The 24,889-nt window shown below is 39.8% G+C and overlaps 1 protein-coding gene across 2 annotated transcripts in view; it reads right to left on the reverse strand.

Moving 5' to 3' along the window:
- Positions 1–24,889, reverse strand: part of atxn3 (ataxin 3) — a 41,853-nt gene continuing 16,964 nt past the window's right edge. Inside the window, exons 6-11 of one of the 2 annotated variants that reach the window (XM_062537260.1) lie at positions 24,543–24,630; positions 20,949–21,084; positions 18,633–18,793; positions 8,706–8,860; positions 7,289–7,343; positions 1–1,172 (exon numbers count right to left, since the gene is read on the reverse strand). In XM_062537260.1, the coding sequence (XP_062393244.1) occupies positions 1,156–1,172; positions 7,289–7,343; positions 8,706–8,860; positions 18,633–18,793; positions 20,949–21,084; positions 24,543–24,630 (612 nt within the window). In that variant the 3' untranslated portion in view covers positions 1–1,155. Of the gene's footprint in view, positions 1,173–3,484; positions 5,550–7,288; positions 7,344–8,705; positions 8,861–18,632; positions 18,794–20,948; positions 21,085–24,542; positions 24,631–24,889 lie in introns of those variants that run through there. The other variant, XM_062537261.1, reaches the window with a different exon arrangement.

Consider the following 24,889-nt stretch of genomic DNA (forward strand, 5'->3'; position numbering starts at 1 on the left):
TTGGATAAAATAATTTTAATTAGCGGAAACAGTATGGAGTTAATAGAAATGACATCAAGAACCACAAAATCATAAAAATAATGACAAACATTTGCTTGTGACCAAAAGATGAATAAAGGGAAAAAAACATCCTAAATTTAATTTAAAAAAATGGTATGAACTGTTGCATTTTATCAAGCTGCAATATCAAATACATAAAACCGTTCTTATTAAAATGTCCATCTGTCAAGTTTTCCTGTGTTAACTTGAGACTTTTTCTGTATTAACACATCAAATCTTTGTAACTTGGTTAAATAATGTTTACATGCAAGCCAACCCCGTGTTCACAACTTTTTCTTCCTAAGTAGATAGATCTGCCCGTTTTATGCTTTACCCTCCAAAAAAAAAAAAAAAAAGAAAAGAAAGAAATCAGAATTCTTTCTCAGAAAAAATATTTCTGTGGTTAATCATAACAGAACCACAATGTTTGTTAGAGAAAATCATCTGACAATCAATGCTAACCCTCATTTGGTCAAAATCTATCTAAGCATCAATGCCAACCCCTCATTGTGAAGTTTCCAGTGAACTGAATGACTGACCAAACAGTAAAGAAAGGAAGAGGGATACTTTACATATTCCACAGTTGCCTCTTCAAGGTTCAACTCACCTAACACAACTGTCTAAGACTGTGTTCACTTATATCTACTCATGAAAGAGGTCCCCACAAAGTGTCAAATGTTGAGCACGGCCTGCCTCTGTGCTTCCAAAATGACTGAAGAAAGAACAGACTCAGATGAAGCAAGGACAAGACCATAAAAAATGTCTGTAATTGGGAGGATAGCATACTGTAGCAGTAGAGGTTTGAGGGACAATGGTGAAATTCCTGTCATGTTACACTAGGCTCTGTATACAGAAACAGCTCTGTATGAGAAATTGGTTTGTCCACTCCAGCTCTGTTGTCCACCGCAGTCTGAGTATTCAGCAGATAAAAAAATGCTCCCACTGTGTAGAAGTCCATCTATCCATCCTTTCTTTCTCTTGCACACACAGGTTTAAATCAAGAGCGAATCAGCTCCAAATAGCAAACATCAGTTCAGTAAAACAGGTGTAGTCATCAACCTAAGGTGTCAGCCATAACTACAACCTCTTACGTCACTCCTCGGCATTTGGTCTCTGCTACTGCCCATCTAAGCCTAACAGGACAAAGAGGGAGAGAGAAAAAAAAATTAAATCATACCAAAAAGGACAGGAATTTATCTGACTGAAAACCTGAAATGAACACATCTCATAGAAGGGTCATTCTGTGTCAAATCAGATCAGGCTGTTGCTTCATCGTCTCATATTTTGTTCAATCCTTGTCTTGATCATGAATGGGTTCCAAAACCAAGTCTTTTTCTAGCGCTCGAAATTACTGAATAGTATTATTCATAGCCAGCCCAAATTTTGTAGGGTAGAAGACAAACATGTTCTTAGTATGACTGAATCATTCCAAGTTTGTATGGCATGCTCACTGATCTGGGACCCTAGATTTGGGAAAAGAGTGCAAAAAGAGTGACATTAAGGGAAGTTTATGTACGCATTTGGTATCAACCATTATTTTATTTTTTTCCCTTTACATATAATATTTATGACCACCACTAGTACTAGGCTCCCCGAAAACAACTCTTCTCATTTGTGTTGATCTGAATGTTGAAATGGGCCTCTTTACAGAAACTCTGAAAATGTATATCATTTCAGTTTAGGATGCCATTTAGGACTTTGCTAGGGACTCTGATGGTCGCTATAGACTCTGAACAGGACGGTAGACTTAGCAAGCTAGCACTAGCAAAGTTGTTGTTAGTCTATATAGCAATATCCAATGTAAATGGATCATACCGTTCACATGTTTTCCATCCTTGATGTAAGAAGTAAGCATATTTATTTGCTGGACCACGTGCAAACTAGATCCACTGTTGTTCGATGAAATTTTCAGGGAAGGTCAGACATGACCAAAGGAAGAAATAATACAATTTTGGGACTGATCCGTAATTCTGTCGGGATTCCAGAGGCGTTTATGTATTTAGCTTAGTGGTGTAATGGCATGGTATGGCCACGTGGTGGCGATCTGAATAGTTTAGGTTCAAATGTATGACAACCTAGGAAGAACAATTCTGGCGGAGGTAGCTGCGCTCTCTGAGTGCTTTTCTAGTTAGAGGTGGGCCAGCCGTTATCGGCATTAACATGTTGCGTTAACGTGCGACTCTTATCGGGCAATAAAAAAAGATATCGGCCTTAATCTATTCTCAAAGTTGGGTTGGGAGCTGGGTCTATGCCACGTAAGCTATGATCACTTTCACATTGATAAAGCGTGAACGCCCAAAATGTTTAAGAGTGTTAAGAATCTAGGTCGCACTGGTGCACCTGATGCTGCTTTCTTTCACAAGTTTTCATTGTAGACTATGCGTGCAACTTTACCAAACTAGAGTAACCCCCCTCTCCTTGGCCCGCTTTCTCTTACTCTCCCACTCCCTCGCTCTCCCATGCGCGCTCAATGGACACCCACCCCTCGACATGCACATTTAAGAGTCATTGCATGAGAAAACCAGGCAGAGGTGGGAAGATGGGGGTCGGCCAAATCGGCTCATACTTTGTATATGTGATAAGTATGTGGAACTATGAACAGCCATATACTTAAAACCCTCCAGCTGTTTTTTGTTATGGAGTTCTGGGACCCCTCTCAGAGACCCTCAAAAATCCAACAATTCATGGCTGAAAATGACTGAAATTGCCATTTCTACCCTGATTATCCTGATAAAGATATGAACATAAGCTTTATATTTCCATAGAGCCTAGGTAGCATAGTTTTAAAGACCAAAAGGTGCACCGAGGGGTTATCTACACCACTGAAAGCAGAATTTTCCTCCCTCTAAATTTCGGTCATTTTTAAGAAGCATTCTCTCGTATTCGCAGTGGCTTTGGTGGATGGTTTTACTGTTGCTGGAGAAAGGAACATCTACTGATTCAAAAACAATTGTCGTCTAATTGGGCCACACATAATGTGTGCCGTGCCAGGAGGGTCTTTAGCAGGATTTGTCGTGTTTTGGCCTATGATAAACCATATTCAGATCGCCATCACATGGCCATACCATGGCATTACATCACAAACAGATGTAATGCCAGATGTTTGCGATGTAATGGCATGGTATGGCCACTCGGTGGCGATCTGAATAGTCTAGTTTCAAATGTATGACAACCCAGAACAACAATGCATGCAGAGGTCTGCACTCTTTGAGTGCTTTTCTAGTTAATTAAAGCTTTCTTTAACAATTTGTCATACAGTGACACAAAAATTGACCATAAATTACCCTATAGTGAGATATTATTGCCTGGTTTATTATACTCCAAAACCCGAAAAAAACCCATAAAGACCCTCCTGGCACGGCGCACATTATGTGTGGCCCAATTAGACGACAATCGTTTTTGAATCAGAAGATGTTCCTCTCTCCAGCAACAGTAAAACCATCCACCAAAGCCACTGCGAATGTGAGATAATGCCTCCTAAAAATTACCAATTTTAGAGGGATGAAAATTCTGCTTTCAGTGGTGCAGATAACCCCCTAGTGCACCTTTTGGTCTTTAAAACTATTCTACCTAAGCTCTATGGAAACATAAAGCTCATGTTCATATCTTTATCAGGATAATCAGGGTAGAAATGGCAATTTCAGTCATTTTCAGCCATGAATTGTTGGATTTTTGAGGTTCTCTGAGAGGGGCCCCAGAACTCCACAACAAAAAAGACTTCGAGGGTTTTAAGTATATGGCTGTTCATAGTTCCACATACTTATCACATACAAAGTATGAGCCGATTTGGCCGACCCCCATCTTCCTACCTCCTGTTGGTTTTGCCTGGTTTTCTCGTGCAATGACTCTTAAATACCTCCGCCAAGGAGGTTATGTTTTCATAGGGGACCGGCGTTTGTCTGTCTGTCTGTTTGTCTGTCTGTTTGTTAGCAAGATAACTCAAAAGGCAATGATTGGATTTCGATGAAATTTTCAGGGAAGGTCTGAAATGACCCAAGGAAAACACCATTCAATTTGGGAGTGATATGGATAGAGGATTCTTTTTAATTTAAGGATTCTTTATTAACATTGCGTAATATGGCTGTTATATCTTCCCCCATAGACTTGAATGGAGGTTGTGATGTCAAAATGGCCTAGTCAGCTGCGCTCGTTAAGCTCCCAGAGTAGTTCCCAGGCTAATCAGAACACATGTGAATCCAATGGTCTCAGCTTCTAAGCATACAATCTGGCTCTCCCTGAACTACACATCCTGTTGAAGTGTTTCCTGTGTGTCAAAATAAAAGTCACAGCCATATCTCATGCTTTGCGCATTACATCTCTATAACGGCTTCAAGAAATGTAATAGCATAAAACTGTTTATTATTTTTGGTGCAAACCACAAATGTGGGGGGAACTAAGGCGCTTGGCGGAGGTCTGCGCTCTCGGAGTGCTTTTCTAGTTTTCATAATTGAATGTCTGCTTTTTAAAACTATTAGAATATAAATTCGAATCTAGAATATTTGTTGACAGCCCTAATTGTATATGAGGTTGTGATTTGTCTTTTGTATTGTATTATTTGTATTATGTATTATTGTCATTTATATCTAATTATTATCATATGTATAACTTATTATCCATAGTTATTATGAGTTGCAAAGTGGATGCTTTAAAGGGGAATGGGAGATTCCTGCTTGTGCGCATTCTAAACTGCCCCATTCTGTGTCCAGTAAACAGAGTTGCAGATACCGCATCCTTCTGTGTGTGTGCACTTCATTCCGGTCCATTCAACTGGTCTGAAACGGTTTACATCTGTTACACACGCATCAGACAGCACCGACAGCATGTTTTTCAAATTTTTTCCGATCGACAGTATTCCATGAACATGATTAGCTGAGTGCCATGTTAAAATTGGCTGGAAATCTGCTTTAACGTTACTGTGCGTTCACACCGCGGGCGACTTGAGCTTCCAAAGATTCCGGAAGTCATTCATTTTTAATGGAAGCCGGCTTCTCTCAGCTGCCAGCAGCGACCAATCCGTCGGCGTCACGTTTTGGGCGTCTTGAGCGACTAGAGAAAGTTGAACGTGGTTTAACTTTATGGTAATGAGCTATGATGCGGTTCAGCGACCAAACGACCAGCAACGAACATGGAATGCTACTACGTCAGAGCGGCCAAAGCATCCAAGCTTCCCACGGCGTCCTTGACAGGGCGTCCAGAGCGATTTTGGAAGCTCAAGTCGCTCTTGGTCTGAACGCACAGTTAGCCACATTGTCATATGCTTGTTGCAACTTCCTACAATAACATACCAAGTGAAGGTTACATAAATTAGAACGACAGTAGATGTATATGGTGACAATAGTCTAACTAACAAAACAGTTAATCTAGTAACACTACATTTACCACACATTTAATGAGAAATAATGGAGACAATTCTGTACAACATACCTGTTGACTGATCCGTAGCTCACATAGACCACACTCTATGTACTGTAACACCACTTTCCATGGTCTTCTCCATCAGTGGTTGCTGGCTGCTGAGTTAATGTTGCTAACTTTATATATTAAAATCTCAACTTTAACTTTGTAACATTTTGACCTTTGTAGTATTTTTTTTTAATATATATATATAATTTTATTCTTCTAAAGTTTTCTTTTTATTGTATTAAATTTGCCTCCGGCATTGCTTGATCAGCTAAGGCTGTAAGCCCGCTGAACTCTACTCTGGACTTTGGACAAATGAGGTGGCAACATGTCATTGTATTATGCTCTACCTAGCAGCTATTATCCCCACATCGGACACAGCCAGGAACTGCTTCTGTAATAGGAAGATAGGATTTTTCCTATCTTTGAAACTTAAATGAAGATTGGACAAGCAGATGTTTTTCTGTAATGTGGCCCCACATCTCTCTCACACTGAAACATTATGTAGACAACCAAAATCTGACATGGTGCAACACACATTTTCCTGGATTCTGTCTGATTTGACATAGACTGACCCAGAAGTCTTGAAATTTTGACCTGACATTTAGAGCCCGACCGATATGGGGTTTTTAAGGCCAATACCGATTTTGATATGAGGACTTCAAAAACTGGTGACCAATATATCGTCCAATATTAATTTTTAAACACAATGTAATATTTAGCATATTGAAAAGTTTGGTAACACTTTACTTGACGGGTTCATTCATAACACATTCATAACAGCTGTCATGAACTGCACATGAAACATTCATGACTGATTCATGAAGCATGACTCAACATTCATAACAACACTTTCATGAATGTGGAAGACAAAATGACAAAAACTTGTCAAAATAAAAGTCCAACAATCTAGTAATCCATATAGAGGGTATTATGAATCCATTCCAGCATTTGTAAACATCTCATGAATATTTTATGAAGGCTACTTCAAATGTCACTTTACTATACGAGTTGTGAAGTATTCATCATACTGGGAAGTAAACTACTGACCATCTGTGGATCTCTGAATGGTTGACCATCTGTGGATCTCTGAATGGTTGAACATTCCTGTTGTATATATCTATACAGTCATTGGTGTAGACAAGTAGGCCTATGCATTCTTCAGAGGCTATTATCATAAAATCAACAAACAGACAAACAAAAAACTAAATTCTCCTGGACACTGGACTTCCCCGTTGACTAAGATGTGACATGATCAGGTTGGCTAAAACAAAAAAGACAGCAATGCTGCTTTGCGATTGTTGGACTTTTATTTTGACAAGTTTTTGACGTTTTGTCTTCCACATTCATGAAAGGGTTGGTATGAATGTTGAGTCATGTTTTATGAAACAGTCATGAATGCTTCATGTGCAGTTCATGACAGCTGTTATGAATGTGTTATGAACGAACCCGTCAAGTAAAGTGTTACCAAAAGTTTTGATCGAGGTGGGACATAATATGTTTAAATAGGCCTAACTATCTGATTATGAAATAATTGTTATGAATGAAGTAGTGTTAGGTCTTTGTTCTTTGAAGACTTCCATTGGCACCAAGTATTCAGATTTATGCTTAATGACACTAAATGCAAGGAAATGTCGGCAAATAGCTAAAATAGGCCGATAATATTGGCAAACCAATTTATCGATCGAGCTCTACTGACATTTATCAACATTTCGACATTTGGATTATTTTTTAAGTTGTCGGTCAATATAACACTTGAAGAAAGTGACTTGGGCCTGTCCCAGTCCCCTAAAGTTCAGTTAACATTGATGATGACATATTATAAAAGTGGTGATGTCTGTGGTCATACCTGTGGGTTTACTGTCCTGTTGCTGTGCTGCAGTGACTTGTGTCTGGAGCTGAGACTGCCTGTGTAGGCAGAACATTTAAAAAGGCAGAACAGTCAGACTTTTCTAGGTAACTTCCCCTTCACTTCAATGTAACAATAGCTTAGAAAGCTTGTATTTTTACATTTCTACAGCAGACAATGAAAATCCAAGAGTGATATTACTGCGCCGAGTCGAAGTGCTTGTTACGCCACACAGTGTAGTTATCCTTCTTACTCGCTTAGAAAAGCGCCACGTTTTTAAAATGAAAATACAGTTACACGAGTAGTCACACGACCAAGTATGGTCAGACAAAATAAAACGTGGTGCATTTCTAAGCAGGTAAGAGGGATAACTACTGTATATTGTGTGGCTGAATAACACTTGGGAGTACTTAGACTCTAGTAATCTAATAATATCCTCACTCCAAAGTGAAACTGAAAGTGCAAGAGTGATGATATTACTGCGCCGAGTCGAAGTGCTCCCAATTGTTATTCTGCCATAGTCTTCTTCTCTTCAATGCAGCTTCAACCGTTTAACGCAGAAACTTCATTCAAACTATGTTACGTAGGTCTTGCTTAGGGCATGTGATCAATATTTTAACAAATTAAAAACTATTAATTTTCCCCCCATAGACTTAACATTGGGCTGATGACATCACAATAGGGCCGTTAAGCAATTAGAATCCTATGCCAGGTGGCCAGAGGTGCGTTCAAATTTGGCAAAAAGTGGCGAACGTTTGTGGTGAACAGTTAAATTTGAATGATTTGGTGTTAACATTCCAATCTAACAGTAGTTGCAATGTTGCCATCATCAAACTCAGTAGCAAAAGGGCCATGAATTTAACAGTTCTAAAATAGTGATTTCCTTGTTGATAATCTGCTTATTTCTTTCATGTCTGAAACATTTGGTTCAGTGATCTTTAAAGTTGCTGTAATTTCTTGCTTTCCAACCGCGGTAAGAAAACATCCATACCATCCCAGCCCTAGTCACAAATCAGTTTTACAGTTGCAAATCATTACATACATGTGTAATACATGTGTGATCCCCAAGGTGGTGAAAATGTCTGTGTACATGTGGAAAAGATTTGTAACTGTAGAATATATTTGAATGGTAAAATATTTGTAACTGTAGGATGACCTGTAGCTGTAACACAGATCTGTACCCTTAGAATCGGTTTATAACTGAGGAGCATATTTGTAATATTAGAATATTAGCTATCCAAACATTTTCATAGTTACAAATAGTATCTTATAGTTTCAAACAGTTCCAAGTCTTGATACAGACATACAAACTTCTGATTCTGATTTGATTCCATATATTTCCTGCAGACATAGATAACATGTCAGTTTCATAGGTTGTAATTATTTCGCATAAGCAAGCACATATAAACACAAATACATGCCTGTCAAAGTAAGCTTGTCGTCTCCTGCGTAACTCCTCAGCGCTGAGGTTGTTCTCCTGGGGACTACCTATAGTCCCTGTGGACAATGAGCCTCCTGATGTTACAGGAACACTGCCATCTTTGGGTATGGTGGAGGGTGTAGGAGCTGCACCTATACGAGGGATGATGCCAAACAAAAATTAGATATGGGACTTGTGTGCTGTCATTTTACTACATTTGGTATGTTTTCACAGACAGCTTGTTTCAATTCCATTGATTCATATCAATGCAAGGGCATATATGGAATGTGAATGTTATGGTAAAAATTAAACAAAGTAATTACAGTAGGCCAATACAAACGAAAATGATAGTAGTAGTGGTATAAGCGGGATAACGAACTCCGCGCCATGCGTTTATAGGAAATGAATGCACTTATCGAAGTAGATACAGTAGTTATTTCAGACGTATTTCGGATTCATAACAAGGTCTTTTAGGTTTCATAATGTTAGACATTTTTTATCTGACACGTTTGTAGCTGCAGCTGTCTATGGTGGTAACTAGCAGAGCTGGCAACCCGGATTCCGAAACACTACTTACTTACTTACTTACTTACTGCGCTAGCCTGGCAAGCCAAACTATACATTAAATGTATACTCTAGAGTCGGACCATTCACAGAGCTGAAGCCTGTGGGTGGGATGAACCTTTGTCTTTCAAACTGCCTCTGCACGTAATAGGCCAGCACTTGTGACCAATCGTAGCCGGTCGGCAAAACGGCAAATACATCCTTCTTTAAAACAAATGACTTTGAATGCTTCTTTCTGCTCGACCTTCAAAGAAAAGCCCAAGTCTAACTGTGCGTTCAGACCAAGACGGTCAAAAGCGTCAAGAGCGCCGGAAATCATTAATTTTCTATGGAGAGTCAGCGTTACCGGCGTCAAAAGCGCTCTGGGCGTGAGCGTGGCTTCATGAGCGTCACGGACGTCAAAAAAAAGTTGAGCCTCAGTTAACTTTTTTTTTTTTTATAACTTTTATTTTTGGTATTTAGCAATGCATACACAAATACAATTCAGAGTAAACCAAGCCTCAGTTAACTTTATTGTAATGAGCTATGACACGGTTCAGCGTCAACCAATCAGAATGTGGAACTCTCAGGATTGCTGCTTGTGGTTTGTTCGAAGGTTTCACGTCGTGGCTTTGATGCTTTCGGCGCTGAACTGGGTTGAGCGTCGGGCTATGAGCTTCACCAGCGACTTTGACGCTTTTGACGGTTTTGGTCTGAGCGTACAGTAACTCTTCCAAAGTCGATGACAAAGCCGATTCAAACGAGTGTGCGTCATTAGCCTCATCCACCTTCGTTGTTCTCTATGGTTGTGCTAAGGCGGGCTCAAGGACTCGGTACAAAGATAGAGCGTTCTGATTGGACCGACTAGTGTCGGACGCAGGACTGGCCTTAATGGTGTGACGCTAGACAAACCCGCTAGGCAAAGAATATGTTTTGCCGCTAGGGTGCGTCTAGATTTCTAGGCTAGGGCTGCGCATCAAACCAAAACAACATCAACAGTTGAGGGCTGCAACTTCACTTTTAAATGACGATATCTTGGCTAGACTACTGTTGTCAGTGATATAAGTATTTGAAACTAGCATGATTTCTTAATGTCTATAGTGACCTATCAGGGCCATTTTATGAATAATTGAAATACATTTCTTACATACGGTTCCTTTAAAACAACCTGATGCATTGCACATTCAGTGGAATTGCAATCAGCATAGGCTTCAAGATGGGGAAACCAATGGTGCGTTCATGTGCATGGGGAAAACATTTGGAATTTGTAGTTCAGTGGATTGTGTTGATAGCTTGCTACTAGCAATTTGCTTTGGCTGGCCAACCGTTCGTTAAACTTTTTTGTAAAGGGTTCTTACAGGTCATGGAATTTCTGGAATACAAATATTTCCATAAAGAACTGGTGTACATCTGGTTATTAGCTTTATATTATACTGCTTGCTTGAGTAGCACCACTCTGTTTATAACATGCCCATTTATTCATCTCCTGCTCTAAAAAAACCGAAAGATTCTTGAATGCTACGTGGCTGCTCTGAAATCATTGATCCGTAAATTATATATATAGTTAGTCATGGAAATTCTTTCTTTTTGTCTGTGAAAGTCAGGGAAAAGTAATAGAATTTGACATTTGAGTGTGGGGACTCTGTTTGTAACAAGTCAAATTCAGTCAGTGTTCATGGCAGTCTTGGATAGCGAACGTTAGCTGCTAGCAAAAAACATACTGAAAACAATAACCGCTCTGACAGTTAACTGAATATGCTAGTAAACGTAAACCATACAGTAGGTAGCGAATGCAATTCACGATAACATGATAGCTAGCCTCATATGCTACACTAAATAAAAACACGAATGCACGAATCATATTGCTTAATATAAAACAAAATGTTGACATAAATGTTTGCATATGATGAAGTTTGCATGTCTGACAGGTGAGGAATGTTTAGGAGACAGACTATGCATGTGTGTTTTAGGCATAGTGCAGGCTCTAATCTCTGAAGCTTCGCAGAACTTGTGCATTTATATAATATTCTAACTTTTGTAGGCCCACGAGAAAATGTCTGACCCCTCGCAAGTTCACTAAGCTCTCGATCTCATTCCAAAAGCCTAAGGGCGCTTTCACACCACTAATTCGACTATTTGGTCCGCTTCGGGCAGTGAAATTGTTATTATGTAGCATATAGACTCCAGTGAGGTCCGCTTTCACACCAGAAAACGAACCAAAATTAGTCTGATTGATTTTTTTCTCAATGTTTATCTTCCGGTAGAAATCGGCGCCAATTTTGACTCACTATTTTGACCTACAGTCTATGGTTTGGACCCCAGTTCGCGTTCTCACCAGAGGGACCGCACCAGAGGTCTACTTTTGGTGCGGAGTCAAGCGGACCGAGACCTCCTCTTTTTGGAGGTCTCGGTCCGCTTGTTTTGGTGCGCACCCGAGTGCGATTAATGCTTTCACACCAACGAAAACGAACCAAACTAGAGGTTTTGGTACGAATGGACCGTTTGGTGCGCACCAAACGATGTTGGTGTGAAAGCACCCTAAGAGTGCCCTCTCGTGGCCGTAGACAGCAGTGTTGTAGTCAAGTCACTATGCCGAGTCCGAATCCAGGTTCGAGTCTCCAGGGTCCGAGTCCAAGTCGAGTCCACAACTCATCCGAGTCAAGTCCGAGTCGAGTCAATATTGATTCAATACGAATCCGAGTTCCAGTAAGCATAGCCTATAAGGTTTTAAACTAGAAAAAACATAGCCTAGTTGTGGTGCCGCATACTAATAGGCACATCCTAATGATGGCCGCTATGAACTTTTATACAGCGGCGTCTGCAGGAATGAATGGTAAGCACCATCTATTTAATCTAGCTTTGCTGCCTCCATCCTTTTCGTTTTCGTTGTTTAACACTTGGAGGTCCGGGGCCTTTTCAGACACTTTGAGGCAGTCAGCAGTATTGATTTTAAGTTTTTCATTTAACTAAAAACATCTATGCAAAAGTGGCACATATGGTTATATTCTAGAGGTCCTCAACAATAATATGTGAGAGTAAAGTGGATGTAATGAAATTACTTTTTATTATAATTCTGTATAAACACAACTATTTAAAAAAAAAATTCAAAGGTCAGAGGTCAAAGGTAAAAAACACACTATAAATATATCAAGCTAAGACTTTTGAACTTTGAACCTGAAAAACAACGGTGTTAGCTCCATATAAGTAAAAAGAACATTCAAAAGTGTTAAGTAGTTTTACTACAAATTGGAAAAAAGTCAGACTAAATTGGTAATTTAGTGAGTGGCTCTTTCAAATGCAAATTAAGGTGAATGGGCCTTTTGAATGGGCCAGCTGCAGGTGTGAGGACTGAAATCCTAGGATTTTCTTTTATTGTTTTTACAAAGTACCATTGATACATTGTCTTCTAAAACATATATATTTGGAAACTAGTTGATTAAAGGTTTCTAATGGTGTTTCTAATTTGTTAACTTCACGCAAAAAAGATCTTCTTGGAATGAGATGGCTAGCTGTAGTAGCGTTTAGTCCACTGTCTTTAGCCTAATTTAAAGATGCCTTTTTTTTTTTTTTTCTTTTTAACCGACTAGCAACAATTTTGGTCGGTTAACGTGGATACGGTCAACCATCGGTCAAACAGTCACCGGTTAACATCCCTAGTCCCTAAGCCACACCCTAGGCCAGAGCTCTGTCTCTGACTAGTGGCAGCAATAACACACAAGCCTACCTAATTGTCGTGGACGTATGTGTCAACCATAGTAGACAATGTGCTAGGTGGTGCTATAGAGTCCCTAAGCCGGTGTCTCTTAACTGGTGGGTCGCGGAGGTGTCCCGGGTGGGTAGAGAAGGGATGTTGTAAAATATGTATATATATACAGCGCCCTCCACAATTATTGGCACCCCTGATTAAGATGCGTTAAAAGCGGTTAAAAGCCTTAAATTAAATACAATTTTTATTGTAGAAGCATACTCTCACACTGAAAATTTAAAGTCACCGTACAGGATCTACAGTAAGCGTTACTTGAGAATGGCCATTTCACTCACGCTTTGCCTGATTCACGTTCGCCGTGAAATGTATTACAGCTGCATTACAACTTACCGCCACTAGGTGGCAGTACAGTCCGCTGTAGCATTGCTGCGGTGTGATTGATACTGAAGCCCAGTTCTACTCATTCAATAGGCGGCCAGGAAGCAACCTCCAGTGGCCCAGCCCATATAGTAGGCTATATTTCGGAAATGCCAACAGAAATCCCTAGGAGCCTAGTCACCTACAGACTGCAACAATACAACTCTTTTATTGTTTTGTTTTTTCGGGTGTTTGTAAATTCAGTCTGGCACTCTGAAAATGTTCGCAAGGCTCTGCACTTCGAAAAAGACGAGCATGAACGAACAAACTATTTGTCATAGTTCAAAATTGCCATTAACACAAGCAGCAGATTGAAATAACACTTTATGTTTCATTCGAGAGTTTGACAACAGTGAGGATGATTAGCACTATGCAAACAAGTTTTATTGAGTTAGACTGCTTCTCTATAATAGTTCCGTAATCTGACGTAGGCTATTTCCTCATGAATGTAATTCTGTAATTTCTCTTTGGATAGCTATCTATCTTTCCAATGGCGTCAGTGTGGTTTTCAGGGGACAAAACCTATGGACAAAACGCTATTTTACAGCTTGGTTTGATAAGTGCTGGGGACATACATTTTATATGATCTTAACGATGTTGAGGACTGTTGCGTGTCTGACTCTGCTGCGCTGTTGTCGCCAGAACTAGGCTATATTTAGGTTACTTTATCAGCTTCGTACTTAAATGGCTCATTCCAAGGAGAATGAAGGCTAGTTCGATGGTTTCTATCATGTCCTCAGGACTCGGCTCGCCCAAAAATAACGAAACCAGAGCCAGAGTGATGCTGAAATCGATGTAGTCATTCTAACTCCACGAAAATTACCACCGCTGGTTTGCTTTGGTTTGTGGAGTAATCCATATGAATTTGAGAAAATGTATAGGCTTTAGACCTACTTTCTCGGGGGGCAGAGACATTTTTAAAGGTGGTCTAGGCCCTCTATGAAATACAGTAGCCAAAGCATAAATCTTTTAATCGTAGTTCCGTGGGCTATTCGAAATTACGCTCTAATCAGCGGAGGACGGGAGCAGTGAATCTAAATATTGGTAGTTTATCGAAGAACAGTAGCCTACCATGCCTTACCATTATCTTTGATATTTCAGTGCATGGTTTTGAATATTTCAATAGTTGCCAAAAATATAAGGGATTCAGTCAGTCGAGTTTATTTGATATTCGCGGTAGGCTATACACTTAACGCACGATCAAAACTTCTGACATGCATACTGACGACTGTCCATCAGATCAGAGTCTATGCTCTGTCAATCTCAGACTCTCACAAAATTAAGGAAGCAAGTAAAACGCAAGATGCACGGGAAGTAGGAGTATGAATGATGTAGCCTACGTTTCTTAATGATTGTCGAAATGTTTCTTTCGGGGGGAAACACGTCCGGCATGGTCCAGCGACATCGTTATAGTCATTCATTCACCACATGATAAAATGCAGTCTAGCTTGACGTACAGTAGACAACGGTAGGCTTATGCCTATCTCTGAATCAACATGAACATGAGTATACCTATATAAGTTGCTAGAACTTTATTTTGCGTAGCTATAGGTCTAGTCAATGGTGAAAATGAATCACCGCTCACTGTCCTGTCAAGCGTAGCCATGTACTAAAGACATTTTATTTTCAGTTGGCAAAAGTGATGGGGACAAAATCTGTGATGACAAAAAGTGTTAAAATGACGCCTATCTATCTATCTGTCTATCTATATCTATCTATCTATCTAACGTTCAGTTTCACTTGCGGAAAAAGACGAGCATGAGCTTTGCGAGGTTATCCGGTTCCTCAAATTGGTGAGGGTTCTGTTACATCTGCGATCAAGTGATTTGAAACATAGAAAATATTATAACGATTAGTCTAGTCTAGTCTTTGACTTTTGAGTCGTTGTCCAAGCATCTATGCCGTGCCGACGATGGCTACCACAAAGCCATTCTAAATGGCTCCGAAATGGGCAGCAGCATCAAGTGTTGGAAGCTAACTGTACCATCCCCCCTCTGTGAGCTGGCCTCTGCTTAGAACACGAATTTAAAAATCCCCCACCCCCCAAGAGCAGTTTCACACATCATTAGCAATCTTTTGTAGGCTATATGTTGAGTGTGCGTCTGCAACAGTGAGCCTACTCCTTTTCGGCTTTCGGAAACAGCATCATTTTCGCCGGGGACCGGGTAGCCATGTCTCCACCACTTTTTATGACGAACGATTTTGTAACCACCACTTTTTAAATGTTTATCAATTCATCGAAAAAGTTGGTGCCCACCAGTGATGCGCGGGTACGTGTCTGAACGGCTCGCCCCGCCCCGCCCCGCCCCGCCGTTTACAACTAACCCGACCGCAACTCGGACCACAAAAAAGAATTATTGAAATATTATAGGCCTACCCGACCCGCTTCCCGACCCGCTTATTGTAAAACTTGGTCTAACTTAGTCGTAGCGTCATTGAGCTACGCAAAACTGGTATCTCATGCATGTAAACAATATAGGCCTAACAGTCTAGTGATTGCTCAGAATTTGGGAAACATGCATTTAGTCTAGGCCTTTTTTTGTTCCGTGTCAGCGTTCATCCAAAAATTAGACTATTTCAACATTGAACATAATTAGCCTAAGGATTTTCCTATACAAATTCTGTTTCAGCCGTTCCTCACGAATGCGTTGAGACTCCCAAGCATGAAATGCAGGCACAGAATATTACCGTATTACTAACTCTTTATTAACGTCTTCATCAATGGACCAAAACAAAAATCAAAACCAAAACCCATAGAGCCCGATTGAGTGCGTCATTGCTTGCTCCGCGAAACCTTTATTGCACGAAAGAGCAGACGTAGGGCTTTCCAACGAGCCACTTTATAAGTTGCGCAAGGACACACATTGCATGCTCATACCAATTGTAGGCTATATGCCTTGATGACATTCAATTAAGAAGTATTTCCTGATTGGGGACACTTTTAGTTTATTTGTCTTTCAGTCCATGGTTCCACCATTCGATCTTGCTACAAATGATCAGACTTGAGAAGCACGCATCGCATCAGCAACTTCGCTGCTCAGTAGCCGAATCGAAGGGGCCAGCAGTTCGAGAAAAAAGTTGCAGATCATAGACAAAGAAAGTATATGCTCTGAGAACAGAACACAACTGCATGTCAAGTGTAGCCGAGGGTCTGTCTACGCAGAAACAACAAGTGCACATGTTCGTGACAAAATATGGGGAATAGAATCGCGTTTCAGTGGGAATGCTGCAAATTATGTTTTCCTCTTCTAAAGACAATTATGTACGATATAAATGACAAAAAATTAACAGCATATTTTTTTTATACCGACCCGACCAAACATGACCCGAATAGGCTATCATAAAAAAATATGTTTTCTTGACCCATAACCGCGGGTGACCATATTATGTGCAAATCTAACAACTGAGATGCATCCCCTATAATCATTATAGATCAAAAAAGACAAGTAGAACACACAAACAACCATAGGATTCATGAGGTCATATCATTTTTAAATAAATTAAGTCACCGTTAATGCGACGGGGCAAACATGTGTTTCTTAGCGTCTTGAAACTTTCTTCTGAGAACTGAAAGTCCGATCAAACGTCATTCAAAGGCAGTCCATAATTCAAATGAAATTGTTTTCTAACGAAAAAGTCCTACCTTTTATAATAGGCCCAAATAATAGAATATTTAAATAGACAAGATGGGTGTGATGCCTAATTGTTTCCCGCCTAATCAAAACCGTTCAGGAATTATTTACGCAAAACTGAAACGTTCATAATTCATTCTCCCTCCTTCGCTTTCGGTTAGGAATGAAACAGCAGAGAGCATAAACCATATAGTTTCTCCTGTAGGCCTAGGCCTATTTTAGGCTATTTGACAACAGCCGGCTATACATTTCAAATAAACATAGGCTATAGCCCAATGTATAGCCTACATAGGCAAGAGGTTTGTGGTGCGTCGGAAAATGGGACATTAATTGTTTCCCGCATTTAGAATCAAGAATAACATTCGTGAACCATTTTGTTTTGTTGCCAGCATAAAAACAAGCGTAGGCCTACCATCAGCCTATCCGCACATTTGAAATAAAATGTATGAATTGACCCAAAAACGAGAACACAAGGACACTTGAACAATCATGCACGAACCGAACCGTATGGGACAAACACGGAATGGGCACAGAACTTTAGCGAAGACATCTCCATTTGCTACACCAGACGAGCGAGCTTGTTTTTTCTGCATGTGTGCGAGCAGCATGTATATGCGCTCCACTTCCATTCCGTTCCGTTGTTTTAGCCAAAGGCTATAAGTTTACCAGCTAGGCCTACAACTTAAGGTATCACCACCAATATCAAGTTAATGTTAATGTAGTTAAGGCTACAGATTGTTGTCTACATACATTCTTAAAATGGTTTAAATGTAAAAACGTCACAACGGAGGATGTTTTTAGAGCGTGATCTGCAGACGACTTGTGGGCTATTTTTAGAAGGTGCGCTGCGGGCGCCTCATATGCGTCTCGCGGGCTACCTGGTGCCCGTGGGCACCACGTTGGAGACCCCTGCTATATATATAAAAAAGATTTTCAGCTTGCTTCGGGATTTAATTCATTCAATGCAGACATTCCTAACCCTGCTCACAAGTGCCACCTGGTGGTTGCTTTGGTCATTGCAGCTTCACAGGGGCAAAATAAATATACGTGTGATTCACTCATGAAACCGGCCAAATGAAAGTGGTACCCACTGTAATAAGCATTATTTGATGCAATCTTCCGTAATATTTTAGAGGAGGCTGAGCTTCCCCTGTACTCTTAGAGCAATCGCTTCTGTTCTGGTTAGATGCAAACTGCATTTTGTTGTCTTTATACTTGTACTCTGCACAATGACAATAAAGTTGAGTTTAATCTAATTGTATATAATCTAATCTGACCTGATCTAATCTGAATGCAGTCATCTGTTAACAACACAATGATGATGATCATCATCAAGTTTCTCTTATCACAGAATAAACCACATTTGCTTCACTTACAAAGTATATAAATAAGGGGATGAGCTTGGGGTTCATCATGTAGGCTAATGGTGTTTTCTATCACATTCGCTACCCTGTCATTTTTAAAAATTCTTTATCGGGATGTCTGTCTGCGAGGTATTTAGCCCTTTGTCTAACTGTCTTTGAAACATCGTCTACAAATGGCCCTGGGTGTGTTTGTGGGCTTGCCTTCACTACCAATATGCAAATTAATTGTCTGTGTAATAAACAAAGAATATTTTCCTTCAACCTTGCATGCTGAGTTGGATAGCTCTACGGAGGTCAGCCTCTTCATCTTCCACCTCCATGTCTTGTCGACTCAGGGCCAGGGCCTTCCTCAATTCTTCTTCATCTGAATCCAATACCCTCTCCTCCAATCCAAGTCCATGGTCCTTGACTTTCAAGGTGGCTCTGCAGGTCACCAACAACATCAAAATAGAAATTTGAAACTGGAAACAAGTTAAAATGGTCATTAAAGGGACACTTCCCCGATTAGCATTAAGCTTTGTATCTTTAGAAAACCAGTCATGTTTTTGAATGGTCGTGCATCATTTCCTCAGTTTGCCTTGAGACGGGAGAAATACAAATTTCAATGTTGGACTTCCTGCTTTCAATGATGTAAAAATCATCATTTTACATCATTGAAAGCAGGAAGTCCTATATCTTTGTCGAGTAGGTGAAACTACAAATGCTTTCCTAATTTTTCAAAGGGCGCTAGGGGTGGGACTTCACTTGCAGAAACTAAAATATAAAGCCGCCATCTTTGTTGGAAGCTAAGTTAATGTGCTAGGCTCCCGATCTGTGGTGAAAGCTGATAAGTAACTACGATTTAATATTGCATATAAATCAATTGAATGCTGATATTGAAACTGATATGGCAAATGGGGATTCTGAAGATCTGGTAATGTGAATTTGTACGAGCCGTAATACAGCACAGAACAGGAGGCGTCCATCAAGGCCTGCAGCAAGCCTGGCTGTCAATTGGGATCACTGGCTGTCGATTAGGCTTTGCCCGGGCTGGCTCAAACTAGGATGGACTAGCTCTCACAAGGTCAGTTAGCCTAATGTTATTCACAAGTTATTGCACAAATAGTATTAGCGATACTAATACTTGTTAAAGGTCGGGTATTATATGCTGTCAATTTGCGGGACATTTGACACGGAAATATGTAAAATTAACATTCTGTTTTTTTCCGGGATTTATTCGCGAATTCCTCTTGAAGAACAGCAACATTGATATATGGCCACAAGATTGAGTGCAACATAAAACAATGATTGTTTTAATTTTTAAAATGTTACATTAAAGGTATACTATGCAGGATTGACGATTTCATCGCCGGTTTCGCTTTCACTTTTCGCTTTCGCTCGTTTCATGCTTGTATATTTCTCTGCAGAGCTTCCCCTACAGCTTTAGCGTGTATATTCTACAACACTCCTCAATCGGTCAGTCCGCCGTGCCTTTTCATGAGACTTTACATGACACTTCCTGGAGTAGAGCATGGGTGCGTGCCCGAGGTCTCCTGAAGTTGTAAGTGTGGTTCTATCGCTACAGACCACTAGGGCGGTCGAAAAAAACACTGTTCGACCGGTCATGACTCATTTAATCATATATAACAGTATGGAACGAATTCATTAACTGAAAAACGTTGCATAGTTAACCTTTAATCAGTCCTTCTGGGTACTTGTAGCTACTTCCTGGTGGGTGGCTTGGTAAGGCAGTGAAAGGCAGTGAAAGGCAGGGAATTCTGGAAGTTGTTGGCTTTTATCCCCATGACCCAAAAGTACATTTTTGGCTTTTCTCCCACCTCAGGGGAAAATGAGGGAATGATGCACGACTATTCAAAAATATGACTGGGTTTCTAACAATAAAAAGCTTAATGCAAATGGGTGAAATGCTCCTTTAAGGCAGTATTCACAGACACACTTTTTCCACCTCCAAAACGTGAGTATCCCAAAGTAGTGAGTGTGAAAAACATGCAAAGTGTAACTTGACTGTATTGAATGTATCCCAAAGTAGTGAGTGTGAAAAACATGCAAAGTGTAACTTGACTGTTTACATGTTGTTGCTATGGCACATTATATTTCGCTAAATAGCTAGTTCCCTGACTTGGCTAAGGCAGACAACCAAGTCACGACCCATAGCTGAACAAATGCAACCTCAAAAGTTGAACTATTTTTAACTTTCAGCACCTTTGCATTTTCAGAAGACTCACATTTTTCTGCTTGCGCTGAGGCGTGTTGCAATGGCCAATAGCATAGTTCCACTGGGAAACGAGTGAGTTCAAGCTCCTGTCATCTGCCCCTTTTGTATATGCAATTTGCAGTGTATTCATACTAACGAAGTCAAATTAGTTCACTGCTGGCAGAGGCCTCAAAAATGACCAGTATCTAACAGTTTTTCATATGCAGTAGCCATGTTACAGTCTTGGACTGTAATAAAACTGGTGCCGGGAGAAAAATGAGACTTACTGATTAAAAGAATTTGAAAAAGTAATGTGAAAATAGAAAAAATCATTCACTGAAGATTTTTTTTTTCTTACCATATCTACCCTTTACACTTTCTCACCTTTGGCCACTACTTGTCTGGGCATCATCTTCACCAATCAGCTTAGGTCTTTGTTGTTGTTCTACACGTACAATCCCCAAAATTTTGTCTGCCTCACATTCGGGCAAATTTCCTCGGATCACAAATATAGAATATCCTGAGAAGGATCAGTAAAAGGCATATACTTTAAGATTATACATCATTAAGACATAGTCAGTGATAACAGAGGAAATTAATTGGCCTGTAAAACCAACAACTGGTTTGTCTTGGCTCAAAACAGAAAGATTGCTCATCACAGTTAGCACTTGAATAATTTTCTGAATCCAAAAACCAAAGCATTAGTACCACTACTAAAGATATAACCGTATGAAAATTTAACCCCACGGTTAAAGTGACCAAAATTATCACGGTTTTCGGTATTACCTTGGTATTTAAAAAAAAAAAAATGTGTGTTCAATATGTTAAGAAAGCACTGATATGCCTACACAAGCTGAAATAGTTTTTAAAAATAGTTTACAAAAACAGTGTGACAGTGTTTATTACATTACAAAAATATAGACAAAACCTTACTGCCTTAAGCAGGATACAGATCATTCACAGCAGTGGCAATCCTAGTCTCTGCTCAACCCTCCACACACACAGAAGACGATGGCTTGTCTTGTTCCTAGCTCATATTTTGAATTCATAAACTTCACATATTTTGCTAATGATTTATGGTATTTTAGGATCTGCATCATTACTAATAGTTACAAATATTCAGTAATTTGAACACTTCATATTGATTTTTAAACTATTACACTTGACTTGCATTTAATGACATTACAGGGGTGTGTAGGTCTAATTGAGTAACCCTATGAGCCGTACGGACGCAAAGTGCGTCAAAAAACGCCCACATTCTTCTTTGTTACATTGCTCCATGATTATTAGTCACAGCAGACTTATATTGCATGAAAGAGCAGAACCGGGGCTTTCCAACAAGACGTGTCTGTATGATCAAGTATGAAAATAAAATAAAATCATGAAGTTAAATCAAAGTATATCATATTTACAGTCTATATTGCTCTGCGTTCACCCGCGCATCCAGAACTCTCGCTTGAATTACTCGTGGACCCCACATCGCACAGACATGACACGCATATCAAATGAAAGAGGAGAAGCAGCGCTTTCCATTGATACCATATATCGATCATTTTGTATTATAAAATCAGACGAAGTGACAAACAAATAATAATGTCATATAGCTTCAGCTACCATTACTCTCGTTTGATTTACTCGTGAAACCTCCATCAGAAAGATATGGCACGCATGTCAGATGAAAGAGGAGAGCTAGAGCTATCCACAGATACCAAATACAACATTCTAGGCCATAAAACAGACGAAGTGACAGCAAAATAATAACTTCATTTAGCTCCACTTACCCCATGTTTTTGTGTGGCATAATAGCCTATGTTCATAATCCAACGTTATCATGTGTTTCTCTATGGCAAGTCACGTTCATAATACGGTTTTGAGATCCTAGCAAACTCCTGTATGGTATCCAATTCAAGACTCATACTGCATCCAAATTTGTTTGACAAATCAACACTTTTTTGCCTTTACTTTGTTCATTGCAATGCAGTAAAAAATATTATAGAGAATCATCATCTGTGCACGTCATGTGTGCTACCACGCAAACAAGTCAGGTCAGATCAGCTAGTGTCACAAATATGGAGCGCAAAAAGTGTCAGTCATTTCTCAGCACTAAATAAAAATTGACATTTATATCTGGAAGGCACACACCACATATTTCAGTAAATTGCTCAGCCCCAACGTATACCTCCACCATGGTTCTTATATTGCCATTTTCAGGGCAGTCAGGCCTACACAACCATGAAAGTCACGTCGAGCGGTCAGCTTGCTGTGGTGAGATACACGTCAAAATGTAAGAATTTGTATAGTACACTTTTCACATTTTTATTATTTTATTAAATAAAATCAATGCAAGTATTTATACATGCTATTGTGGCAGATCTGGGTAGCTTAGACTGCTGAAAAAAACAATATGTAGCATGTGTGAATACAATGCACTTACAATGACCAGGATAAATGCTTCTAACGAGAGGTAGTGAAAATGCCCAACATCTTAGGGCTCATAGTGTTAAGAAGTACTTGAAAGCTTTCATTCCGTTTTATATTAGGAAAAAACGCATAGTTCAAGGATTCTCCTGATAACGTAGTGAAATGGATTTAATGTGAACGTGTACATAACAAAAAGACAGCACACGCTTTGCGGTGAAAATGTTCCGCCTTTTAAAAGCAGGTGTAGCCTAATCCGAATCATGGTTAAATCCATCAATTGGACAACAGAATCAGTAGGGTACCAGTTTTGTTTAGTCTACCAGGCCTATGTCAAAAGCAGACTCGGATGAAGCTGGGAGGAATTAAACACACGGTTTCCACACTGTGGTGATCAACTGTGATAATGATATTTGAAATGAACACGGTAATTGTTATCGTCAACATTTTTATCATTGGTTACCGTTACACCGGTAATCGTTACATCCCTAACCGCTACTCTGAAATTGAAAGCGTAGAGGGCAAAATTAAAGTCTCGTCTTGCTGATTGCAAACTCAAGTTCAACACAAAGCCTCTGACACAGCCTTTTCCTATGCCATCTTCCTCAGCGTTTGTGGCAGTGGTGTCACTAGACCTAAAGCTACACAGGGGCACATGCCCTCCTAGGGGTGTCCGGGGACATGCTCCTCCACAAGAACATTTTATATATTTTCATGTTTAAATACATCAATCTGGTGTATTTTGAAAAGAAAGCCTAAACCATTTTGCACTTCAGAACTGTAACCATGCACATGTGGAATGGTTATGATGATAGGCTACTGCAATAAATGAACAGCACAAACAGATCAAAAATAGTGTACATTTAAGAATGAAATTATGCAGTAGTGATCACCTGTATTAATCTAAAAACAATAGTTAATCTAAGAATAATAAGATAAATTAGTTATCTAGGTCATTGCAATGACCATCTATACATGCCATATCTTCCATATGTCTGGGCTACCCAAATCTGGGAAAGTACGATGTGATAATGTTTGCATGCGTCTTAGGTCAGCATTTGTGTCTCATGATTTCTTTCTTCGTATTTTCACATTAATTTCACTAGGAAGTATGCCAGTAGATATACGGTCATGTTGGAACAGGAAGTGGCCATCCCCAAACTGTCCCCACAAAGTTGGGAGCATGGAATGGTCCAAATTCTCTTGGTTAATGCTGAAGCATTCAGAGTTCCTTTCACTTGGGGCCAAGCCCAGTTCGGGGATGGCTCCTTCCTGTTCCAACATGACTGTGCACAAGTGCACAAAGCAAAGTCCATAAAGACATGGATGACAGAGTTTGGTGTGGATGAACTTGACTGGCCAGCACAGAGTCCTGACCTCAACCCAATAGAACACTTTACGGATGAATTAGAGTGCAGACTGAGAGCCAGTATCCTCATCCAACATACTCACAAATGCGCTTTTGAAGTAATGGTCAAAAAATCAACAGTAGCAGTTGGTAGAGCCACATTGTTGTTCTTTAACTTTTAAAACATGTTAACATAGTTTTAAGAAGCTTACCTTCTTGCTGTAACTGTGCTAAGAAAAGAGCCAGGTATGTGTCCGATATCAGCTCTGGTCCAGTCAACAGTGAATTCAGGTTAAACCACTGAAACAACAATAATAGGGATCTCTAATTATCACAGTCTCACGGTAATGATCAAGCATATTCAGTAAGCTTTTACTTAAAGGAACACACCACCGTTTTATGAAATTGGATTATTCAACGTCTCCCCTAGTATTAAATAAGTGAGCAACAACATTTTTGTGTCTGTGCATGTATTGTCGTAGTCCAGCAGCGCCCCTGCTAGGTTAGCTTAGCATAGTGAATGGAATCCTTGTTGCCAGATGCATGTTGTGATTTCTTA

Source organism: Sardina pilchardus, chromosome 5 (genome assembly GCF_963854185.1).
Source record: "Sardina pilchardus chromosome 5, fSarPil1.1, whole genome shotgun sequence".
Classification (NCBI taxonomy): Eukaryota; Metazoa; Chordata; class Actinopteri; order Clupeiformes; family Clupeidae; genus Sardina; species Sardina pilchardus.